This window comes from Melospiza melodia, chromosome Z (genome assembly GCF_035770615.1).
Source record: "Melospiza melodia melodia isolate bMelMel2 chromosome Z, bMelMel2.pri, whole genome shotgun sequence".
NCBI lineage: Eukaryota > Metazoa > Chordata > Aves > Passeriformes > Passerellidae > Melospiza > Melospiza melodia.
Window position 1 is genome coordinate 67281774 of NC_086226.1, and position 12156 is coordinate 67293929.

At 36.4% G+C, this 12156-nt stretch overlaps 1 protein-coding gene across 2 annotated transcripts in view; it reads right to left on the bottom strand.

Annotated features, from left to right (window-relative positions):
• Positions 1 to 4731: 4731 nt before the first annotated feature.
• Positions 4732 to 12156, bottom strand: part of IFT74 (intraflagellar transport 74) — a 35960-nt gene continuing 28535 nt past the window's right edge. For both annotated transcript variants that reach the window (XM_063180937.1, XM_063180938.1), the window contains exons 17-20: positions 10841 to 11004; positions 10128 to 10253; positions 7682 to 7742; positions 4732 to 6059 (exon numbers count right to left, since the gene is read on the bottom strand). In XM_063180937.1, the coding sequence (XP_063037007.1) occupies positions 5944 to 6059; positions 7682 to 7742; positions 10128 to 10253; positions 10841 to 11004 (467 nt within the window). In that variant the 3' untranslated portion in view covers positions 4732 to 5943. The remainder of the gene's footprint in view (positions 6060 to 7681; positions 7743 to 10127; positions 10254 to 10840; positions 11005 to 12156) is intronic.

Here is a 12156-nt window from a genome sequence, read left to right on the forward strand (position 1 = left end):
GGCCTTGATGTGATGTTAATGTGTTAGTAGGAGGCAGTAAAGGAACTTCAGGAATTATTACTCATCATAGTCAGCTAATGTGAAACCAAGGCTCACAAATGATAGGGTTTAAGCTTAATTTCCCAAACAGATCATGTTCTCCTCTGCAGCATGTCCTGTGCCACTGAGGCCATCTATAGCCCTTAAGCCATCTATCTGGGACCACCTGGAAGTGAGAGGTAGCAGCCAGGAGGCCAGGCAGAGGACACGTGCAGGCAGCTGCTGGTGCAAGCACTCAGGATGAGCACTGCCCTACCACTTCAGTGGCAGAGGCAAATGCAGGGAGGTAAAGGTTTCTGGGGTACATGTCATGCAAACATGGACAGGACAGTATGGAGCAATGGTGCTGTTGAAAACGGTAGTTTTGAGAAACTTTAGATGAGGTAGAGAAGGTAACAGTGTTTTTTGCTGCACCTCATTCTGAGGAGGTGCAGTTTCTTTATGCTTTTTCTACTGCTTCTCCTGCATATACATACTTAGAAGGCAATTCAGGGTTGTAAACATAGCTATAATCCACTTGTTTTGCTCCATATTTTTGTTTTCTTTTCTAAGAAATGAGTCTGTGTATCTGTGTTTAATGTCAACAGTTGTATATCCAAATATCTTTAAGATATTGATATTAAATCTCCCCAAATGATGTACAGAAATACTACTACTACTGCTTAAAGTAAAAGGGCATGAACAAGGCAAATTTAATATTTCTTCCATCTGAAGAAATAAAGATTAATTTCATAAGCCTCTTAAAACATGTGATCTTTGAAGACCGGACTATTGTTTTCAAGGACCAGGAAATGGGTCATGTCAACTGGATCTCAGGGTAGTGTTCTCAGCCATTAGGGTTACAGAAATTCATTCTTAATATCCTGTGTGCAGGACCTACTATCTTCCCTGACTTATTATCACACTGTTAGTATGATTTGATGGTGCTTTTAAATGGTGATTTTAAACAAGTACAACTTAGTGATAAATTTGCTGTCTACCTGCCTCTTCTTCCAAATTTGGGATTAGAAATCTTACAGAAATCTTGGAAATCTGAAGGCTTCATTTAGAATTTTGTCTCTCATGCATAACTGTTAAAGTCGCTGATGCAACTGATAATTTCTACTATAGTCACAATTTTATTTTTCTTCCTAATTGTAAGAAGTGCTGAGCCCCCCTTACATCACAAGTATTTGTGGGCAAACTTGAGTTGTATGTTGGAGACAGAGGTCTTGTACCTTACTCATCCTTTGCTGCATAGCGGAAATCTTGGGGCTGATACAGAGATACCAGTGTTCAGTGAATCAAGTTCAGTCACTTTAAATGAACATAGCTTTCAAGGAATTAGCTTTACAAGAGGAAACAAGAGTGGATAATTTTACATTTCTGCTCTTTTTGTCTCTCTCTCTCTTTTTTTTTTTTTTTTTTTTTTAATGTGGAGCATTTCCTCTTATTTCACACATTTGGCATATTGTCCAGTTAGTCCTCCTTCCTTAAAGGAGGACCTCTAAGTGTTGAGCACAAGTCAGGGTACAAACGTTTCTTCCTCTGCTCCAAGATTCTGTCAATCCCAACAAACAATTGATCAAAACTGGGATTTGAATTCAGATAATCTCTGTAGTAGTGATTGCTTAAGGGCTTCCTTCCTCTTTAATCAAAAAGACAAAGGTGATAACTATTTTGTTTGGGAGGAATCCAGTTCCCTTCTGAATGCTTGACCTGCATTTCAGAGCCTTGCTCTGCACATACAAGATATGTATCATGTGGTGTTCAGCTGCTATTCACACCATGCAGGTGTTCAAGTGAGCTCCAATTTTAGGATGACTTTCAGAATCTGAAGGGTTTTCACTCCAATTGCTACACCCACCACACCCATTATTACCATGAGAGACATTTCCAAGGAGCTCACTCAAAGCAGATATTTTAAGAACAGTTACAAAGGAAGTCTAATCTCTTTCTCCCCAAACTAAGACATTCTAATGGCTTGCACCTCTTCATTAGGCCTGCTTTATGCCTTGTATTTTTGTTTTATGCTTGCAGCAGGGAAATAGAAGTGTACAGAAAGAATTTACAAACACTTCACCTTGGAAACATGTCCATACAATTGTGAAACAGCACATACTAGCACTTAGAGCCATTAACTAAAGTTGTCAGGCAGAAAGAATTCTCAGTGTTCTGCCTGTCTGGAATTGCTCAAAGGAATATTGCATTGTTGTATTCTAAGCTCACTAAGAGAAATTAAAAAATAAACTTATTTTGAAAGAAAAACAACGTTTTGAAAATCACCATGAAAAGTAATGAAGGCAAGATGAAACAGGAAGACCAACAAGAGGATTAGCTTTGCTTGCAGGAAAAATACAGTTTGCTTGGAGATATGATGATATCCCTGTATATATGGGAACAAGGCTGGAGTACTGTCATGCCATCATGAGCTGGGAACAACAGCAGTAATTCCTGTGCTCGTTCTTAAGCAAAAATAACATGGCAGCAACAGATGCTTTGATTGAAGGCTTTGAAATTGAAATGCTTCTTTTCATACAGTGTGCCATTGAAGTGAGATGTGGAAGTGACAGTAATTGTCAAACCTGGTATCCTAATGCCTCAGTGGCACCCTACTGAAGGGGGACTAGGTAAGGGAACTTTTAACAAACTACATACATGTATATGGAGCTTGTTGAGATGCACCCACATGTGTAGAGAGATAGCTGACTTAAGGCATTGCAAGGTCATTCCTGAGTACCTTTTTTATTTTATGGTGGTAAGGGAGAGGCTTCTGAATACTGAAAGCTAGAATGTGTCCCTTCAGGAGAGCAACAAGAGTGATCAGTCCAATGACAGACTGGTCAGCCTCACCTCAATCTCTGAGAAAGTTGTGAAGCAGCTAAGGGGGGGTACAATCTCCAGACACATGAAGGATGTGAAGTTGATCATGAGCAAGAAGCACCGACTTATGAAGCAGAAATTATGCTTAACCAACGTGATAGCCATCCACAATGAGGCAACTAATAACATACAAGGAGAGAAGTGTGGATGTTGTTGACCTCAGCATAAGCAAGGTGTTTGCCAGAGTTTTCCATTAAATCCTCACAGATAAGCTGACAAAGTATGGTTACATAAGCAGGCTTGGGGCTCCCTGTGTGGTCAGTGGCCTGAAATCCAGTTGGAGGCCAGCCAGTAGTGGAATACAACAACCATGGATATGAGGGCAATATAGTTTAACCTTTTCACCAATAACCTGGATGATGGGTCAGAGATCACCCTCAGGAAGCTTGCAGATGACACAAAGCTGGGAGGAGTGGCTGATACACCATATGGGTGTAGTGCTGGTCAGAGGGATCTAAACAGGTGAAGTGGGCAGCCGAGAATGTCATGAAGTTCCACACACTGGAATTTCACACAGATGCATGCACAGTCCTGTCCCTGCGGAGGAACAATCCAGGCACCCATGCACACTGAGGGCTGAGTGGCTGGAAACCTGTTTTACTGAGAAGCACCTTGGGGCCCTTCCTGGTGTACACCAAGCTGACCAATAGCCAACAATGCACAGCAAAACAGGCCAGCAGTATTCTGGGGCAAGTTAGGAAGAGCATTGCCAGGCAGACTGAGGGAGGTGATACTCAGCCCTGCTGAGAAAGGTGAGCAGAAGGGATTTTAAGTATCTCCACTCTGCAGATGATGACAGTTAATTCATGTCCTCTCAGTCTGAAGTCATAGCATAAAATGAATAAAAGATTGTCTGGGTAGAGAGACGTGCGTTACTGAATTCATGTCCTGATGTGCACACAGGAACTTCAGTGAAAAAACATTGTCTGGTAATTAAACTGTATAAATATATATATGTGTGTGTGTGTGTGTGTGTACATACATACATGCATATATATATATTTATATATATATATATAAAGAGTTAAAGGAAAAGTTATTTTCACTTGAAAAAAACTATGTAAGGGTACAATTTACACAGCTCACTACTAGGAGTGAGTTAATAATGTTCCAGAGGGAGATGAAACGCTTGCCACACAGCTTACCCCTCTGGATCTATACAGTTCTTTTCAGCCATGGGTACTATGACTGCTATCAAGGAGCATACGGGTGAATTGTTAGAGAAAGACTGAGTGATGAGATTCTTACACAGAAACAGGTTATCTGAAGATCCTTCAGTAGAACAAGGAAGAGAACTGCATGCTGAAGAAAGGGATTTCATGACAGGCATCTCCTGGGAACGCAGCCAAAACCTGTAAGCTTTACCATGCTACCTTACAGAATCCCTACCAAGGAATAAAACCTTCCCCTGCCCTGAGAGAAAGCAAAGTCAAAGCAATCTGTTTATTCAGTCTGCAGCTTTTTTCCATTGTACATTGCAATATGTTATTCTAGCACAAGTGGAATTCTAGCACAAGGAGATGATCTCTCTGGCTGATGGTTTGACTGGTGAGAATATTAGACTTCAACTTTATCTCTGCAAATAATGGCCTTTCTCTGGAATAGCTGAAACTCTGACAGGAAGGAAGAGACTTTAGTGGGAATTTCCCCTAGATAACAGCCCTTAGTTTATAGAAATCCTGTTCCATTATCTCCAAATATTCTAAACATATAGAGCAACACTATTCAGTATGCTGAATTAGCAAAAACAGTGCTTTCTGCACAAATCTTCAATATTTTTAGCTTACAGATCTTTTTATATTCAAAAAGACAATCATAGATTTGAGGAAATTTAGTGACAAAAATACAGAACTATTTTAATGGACTCAGAACATTTCCTAATAATTTCTCTACTCCAGTTTCATGAAATGAGGCACACAGTCCACCTCTTTTCTGGAAAACTTTTCTAAGAGAGCAGAACAGCTATAAATCCAGATCCCACTACTTTTTTGTAGTATCTTTCTATAAGACTACTAGCTTACTGTTCAGCTAAGATTTCTATCTATAATCAACTGTGCTATTTCTATTTGATCAGGACTAGCTTACAATATACCAGGTGAAAGAAATGATCAATAAGCAGTTTATAAAATACATTACATGTAGAATGTGAGATAAATATATAAATGGAATTTTTTTTTAATCTAAATGTTTTCTGAAATTTTGGTATCATGAAGCACATTGTTAGTTTCTATTTAAGCCCTGTTTTTATTCTAAGTTGAAACTCTTCCTTGTGGATTTTTGTCAGAGCTTTCATATGACACTGCTGCTTGAAACTGGAGGGAAAAACACATTGCAGAAAATACAAATAAGTTTCTCCGCTATTTCCTTTACTGGTGAATACTACAGCAGTAAAATGCTTCCCATAAAATCAATGTTAGCTATGTTTCACTACCTTTTATCAGAGTTTGCTCTTTATAATTACATTTTAAAAAATAAGAAAGTTAAGTCTCCATTAGGAAATGAAAATTTGCTGGCACTTGTTTTATTGTAAGATTTTACACTATGAAGCAATTTTGACTTTAAAAGATGCTTGTCATCATTACATGCTTTCCTTACTTGGTATAAATTCCTATATATAGGTATGGTATGTTGATGTTACCATTTATCTTATTATGCACTTAATTTAAGATAATGCATATGACAGCGCGCCAAGCAGTCCTGTTCTGTTTGACAGAGGCAAGACTACAAGGCAATTAGAAATTCAGGGTGTAAAGCAGACTAAAATCTCACATTTGAGATGCAATTCAGCAATGGGCCTCAGTAATTCATTGGGCAGTATTTCCTTTTTGTTTCTAAAATTCAGATGTTTATTTCTAAAAATTTTAAACAGTGCAAAAGGAGAGATAGTATTAAAACCTGTAACTTCTAAAAACCTGGAAAAATAATTTTAAGAATATCTTCCACCCTAGTGGTGAATAAATTATCTCAGTAGTCCAGCTTTCCACACGGCCTTTGCACATCTCTCATTGTTGGTCCATTCAGGCAGGAAGGAAATGCCTGGGTTCAGTTCTTGGTGTTCTGTAAAGCTTCTATGAGAGCTTTGTTGTATTCTTTGACCAGCTTTCTCGAATTCTTCATTATTGGCTGGTAGTCACTCTCCTGACTTTTTGCTGCTATGACTGATTAAAAGAATTAAGGAAACAAACTGCCAGTATAAATATGAGCATAATCACAGATCACAAGGGAACCACAAGACCATACATTTCCTTCTGTGAAAACTGTCAAGGGATGAAAATAGTGGAAAAAACTCATACCAGGGCTAATAATAATAATAATCTACACTTATTTACTAGCTGCCATCTCACGACAAGCACTTTAGAAAAAAGGAGCGATTACATACCTAAGGCACTTTTGTTCATATATATATATATATATATATATATATATATATATATATATATATATATATATATATATATATATATATGTAGGCAATAAGTTCCTCAGGAAGGACTCTGCTTATTGTTACATTGCAAACCAAATCACAGAAGTCCCAGTCCAAGAAAGCAGCCCCGCTCCAGTAGCCCAAGATTTAAGTACTCTGTATAAGGGTCTGCAGTTGGATAGTCAATGTTTTATACTAAGTTAGGAAATACTTTAATATCCTGATCAACTTGTTTTCTTGGTTTTAAAGTCTTTTCTGTTGAGAAAAACTGTGTTTAAGAGTATTGCCTTAATAAAACATTCCTGTAGAGCCTCCTTCAAAGAAGAGGTGGCTCCAAACTATATTACACTAGCCAAGACTTTTTCAGATATTTCTCTAGGAATTAGAGCATGTAGCAGATTTGAGAAATGGGATATTTGGTATTTGCAGAAAACAACATTATATGTGTACACCTACATATAGCTATATGTATGTGCATTAATTACTAAATAATTATCATCATCATCAGTATTATTTCCGTGATGGCTAGCCTAACACAGAATTGCCTGAAATACATCCCCATGCCATTTTCGTTGCTCAACACACTACACTAGATGGTGGAGTCTAGTTTTCATGTTACCTTCACCAATTACATTTGTACTGTAATCATGTAACAGTGATTTTGTGCATCTTAGAGATTTCAGACTTTTTAAATAACAACTTGTTTCTTAAATAATTTTAAAGAAGTAATTTTATTGCAGTGAATTTACTGTCCTTATAATATAAAATAAAAGCACAGCTTGGTCCTATTCAGATCTCTATAATAACTAAGCAGAAAAACAGAAGAATAGTACTGATGTGAAGAACCATCATTTGTTTAATTAAAACAAATTTCAGTGCTTTTCCTAATTTCAAAAACTATCTTATGCAAGCCAGTTGCAAATCAGCAAGTAATGATTTTGCTGAAATGCAACTTGTTAATCTGAATTCCATAGAGAGCTACAAGACAGTTCGCCACCTCAGCATGTTTTCAAACAATGTTACACTGGCAGATTAATATCAGTTAAGACTGAAGAGATGTGAAGATAAACTTTATATGTAACCTTGCAGAAAACCTGAGAAAGAAGGAAAAATTCCAGACTGCAATGCAAAGCTTATGTTTTAGGACTCTGTAAAACTCTTTCAGGCAACACATGCAAGTTTCGCTATATATAATATCTATCAGCTAAGCAGATATTTGCAAAGGATTGCCTTTCTCCTTCTCCCCTGTCTTTTGCAGCCCATTCCGTCCTGTCTTGTTCTGCTGGAGGAAACAGACTACTTCCTCAATTAATACAGTGTGTGAATTTGACTCTTACCTCTTAAAGAAAAGGATACACTCCTTCATCATAAAGTTATTTTGCTCATGGTGCTGCCACTTCCTCTCCAAATTTGTAAGCTGAAAACACAAAACCACAAAAAGAGCCAAAAATTAAAATGGTAATAATTACACATATATTTACATAAATAATTTTGTATCAGTACCTTGTACTCTATCAACTGATAAGATCAAAGTTATTTCACATAAAAACCACAGAAATGAGAAACAATGGCAAAATGCTTTTAAAGCTGCTGCTGATTAGCCTGCATATATAATTTAGTACTTCATAATTCATCTGCATAAAAACACTGTATGCAACTGCAGCAACAGATGAAAAAATCAGATGAGAATTCAAGATTTGTCATATAAAAAAGTTAACAGGCAAGTCAGAAGTAAAAAGGTGAACAATTCAGGGAGATACTAATTCTAATTATGCTCCATATCATTTAGATGGATCTCTTCTTAGAATCAGTAAAATCTAAAATCACCAGAGATACAATATTTCCTGACACTGTCTTGGACTTTGCACTACACAGAAGAAACTTCCTTACTTCCATAGTTAAGTTTCCTGTCTGATGCCAGAAGTTGTGATAAGAACAGAGCTGCAGCGAGAAGATTGTAGGAGTGTGGGTTCAGCGCTGGCACTTCTTCAATACTTTCAGCATCAACAGGAAACTAATGTGGACATTATATTGATGGCTGCTTCCTTACAATACAATTTTATATTTGTTTTTCTGATGCTACTGTTCAAGGTTCTGCATTTCAAGATATGAAGATGTTATTTTTAAAAGTAAAACTAAAAACCATTCTGAGGCTAAACTTTAAGTGGAAACTGAGGTAATAAATAAAGAAAATATTGCAGTATTTTAGTTTAAAGCTTTCCTTAAGCTGGAAGAGATGAAAATAGTTTCTATGTAATTCAAACTTTAACAGTAAGAATCAGTTTGTTTAGTGTATTAGTTTGCAGGAAACAAGGCAATCATTTGTTTCCAAGATTAGGTATTTCTGGCTAATTAGAATTATTATTGTCCTTTTGGTAGACATTGCTGCACATAACACAGCCAGCAAAGGAGCCTGGAACTGAAATACATGTTATCTTGCACAGAGAAAAGGAAAGATTCAGTGTATTTTTACAGTAACTGCTTGAAGACCAGCTGACCTCTTGTAAAATTGCCAAGTCCTCCACATTTATGAACACTATTTGTACTTCAAAATGCTTGACACATGTCAAATAATCAGCTATTATAAGACATACCTTAATTCACCCTCATTTTTTTACACACTTGGGGTGTAAAAAGTAAAGAAAAAAAATCCTTTTCACCCACATAAAAATAGAATTGCCACAGCTTAATGAACTGAAGAAATTACATACAACTACTATTTTTTATAAAATCCTTAGACTTATTATGCAAGTGACTTAACACTGTTTGAGTATGCATTTCTAATTTACCTAAACCCTAGAATTTGATCTTGGCAAAAAAGATTCACAGTGTCTGAAGTCTTTCACATTTTGGCATGTAGCTTTGAGGATTTGTATCATCAGCCTAGAATGATTATCATAACCCTATGCTACAAATGGACACATATGTCTCAGTCAGAGCTATGTCTTCTCATCTGCTCCGCAACATTAATTTCAAAAGAAAGTCAACTTAAACATGTGCAATATGACCTTCAGCTTTTAACTGTATTAGCAAAAAATAACAGTTCTAAAGGACAAATATCTCAAAAACATAAATCAATAAAAAACAGTGAAATGCATTTAAAAAATCAGTTTCCCTTTCCACCTTATTTTAAGGCTATCTATTTTTCTTCTGTGCATTCAAACGTATTTACCAGTAAAGTTCTGCTGCCAAAATGACAGCAATTTATGTGTGTTTATAATGAAAGAATAGAAGCCGATCAAGAAGCTATAAACATCTTTCCTGATTCACTTTTGAAATACAAATATACATATATACCAAAGTTGTTTAAATGTGAACAGACCCTAAAACTTCAGTGGCCTGCAAGGAGCAGAATTGGAAAAAGGAAAATGGAATTAATAGTACAGATTTAAAGGAAAAAATAATCACCATGACTTTAAAAGCAAAAGAGATCTTAGCTAATTAGCAGTGACCTTTTTCTTCCCCGCAGTTTCTTTCTAAGTTCGTCCTCAAACTACTTAAGCAAAGGAAGGGCAGAAGGTAGAGAGTTCAGAGCAAGATTAACACAAACACTTAAACAAAGGACTCACATAACTTTTAGCTCAGAAAGATTTCTGCTAATAATCCAAAGTTTACAAGCCATTTGTTGGCACAATATTACCTTTTGTTTGAAAACAGCAAATACAGTTACACACTTACAACACATGACTTAGAAAACTCACTGAGAAGGAACAGATTCTGCTTGTACAAAGCTTCATGCGTATGAGAAAGCCAAAACCAAGAAACAAACAACTGAAGGAATAATATGTAACTTGACCTATACCTGAGAATGGGTCTCATTTTCTTGCAGCTCCTTCTTTAGTGTCTCATACTCTGTATTCAAATGCTCCATTATTTTCTTAAAAGCACGACTTCGTTTTGTTAATTTTTCTTTGTCATCCTCGAGTTTCTAGTTAGGGAAAAACCCAACAGAAACTGATTAATGGATGAGTTGATTTGATGTGGGCTTCAAGTACATTACTTCAATTTACCTTTTAAGATGCTACTTTTTTTCCTTTTAGAACAAGATCACATGCATATGTGTAAAGAATTCATTTGCTTTTCTCTAGCACTGCATGCTCTACCCCAAAAACAATCAATGATTATGACCAAGCTGTATGCTTAGACAATACTGTATGAACACTAGTGGGAATGCTGTTATTAAGAATTTGTAGGAAATTCTCTTTTGCTTGTGTTCTGTGTTAGATTGCTAAATTCAACGCTATGGGCAGTCATAAATTGCATAAGAGTTTAGCTGAATCACTAAAATAGAATGGGGAGATTTTGTGGAAGGCAGTTATTAAAAGATACCCAGCTGAATACCTGCTACATGTACCCAGTTAACAAGTCACACATATAAGCAAAATAGTATTTGGATTAATTTGCACTGATGTGCAATCCTGTTTTTCAGCTGTCAGAAGGACTGCCAGTCACAAAACTGGATTCCCCTCCACTAACTCTTCAAAAGCACACACTTTGTTTCATCCCTTTCATTACCTTTTTCTTTTCTTCTCCTGATGCTTTCAGAGCTGGCAAATTATTGTAGATCTCCAACTCTGCTTTTGTCTGTTCAATTTTGTCCTTAAGAGAAGCTAGTTCACCAACCATCTTGCCCTCCAACAGTTCCATCTTCTGTAGGTCCAGCTGCAGTTTTTGACTCTCTAGATCACCAGAAACACAATCTCTAATTAACAGTACTTTTTGTTTCAAAATACACAGCCCATTACATAAACATTTATGCTATATTTAACCAATATAAACACTTCTGATTTTTTGTATTTTTGGGAGTTGTTAATGTGAAGGAAACAAAAAATTTGATCTTCACCACCATGCCACAAGTCAGACTCACACACTACAATTACTGTATTATAATCCATAATAGTAATGAAAATATGATGATATGTATCACAGTGTTTCTATTTGTAATGTTTATAGCACCATGCAATTAATTGTAGCACCACAATCTTAAAGCAGTGGTGATAACTTACAAAAAGTTTATTGCAATGCAACAGAAGTGCAGACAGAACACAGACAAACCAAAGAAGTATTTTTATTAATTTTTTAGCATCATCTTCTTTTTATTTGTGCTGCTTGAATATGGATAAGATTTGGTTTTAGGACAACAAATAGTGAAACTTGCAGTAAACATTTGTTTTGTAGAGGAAAACATTTCCATATATCCTTCATATATTCTTCAAAAAATAAGCGTCACAGCTTACATCATCAACATAGGCTACAATATATAGCATTTACTTCTGAGATGCCATTAAAAACATAGCAGACTTATGTAATTAAAAGAATTAGAACTGTGGGTGGATTATGACATAAAGAGGACTGTAAAGACTGAAACTGTCCAGACATGTGGGAGGGAAGAAACTATATATACACAAAGTAATAAAAGTACTTTGACTCAGTCTTGGGTTAAGTTACTTACCCAGAGTCAGGAAGGACTAGATGTTGGCTAGACTTAGTTTGGATGGTTTTGTGATCTGACCTGTCATTGTATTTCATTCACGTTCCTGAACTCTGAACACATAGCTATATCATCTTATGTTTCAAATCTGTGTCTAACTCAGAAGAACAACAGAGATAATGCAGTTTTCTTCCTACATTCCAAAGTATCAGGCAACATGGGCTATTGAGAGGGAAGAGACTGCACAAAAAACCTTTTCTTGGCATATGTTTGCATCTTGAGATTTATGCTGATCTGCTGAAAAAAGGAGAGAAAATTTCCTCCCAACTTAATCAAGGCAGTATAAATCTTTAAGGCAGAAGAAAATAGGTGTGTCCATGGGATAGAAGGAGGGTTCACC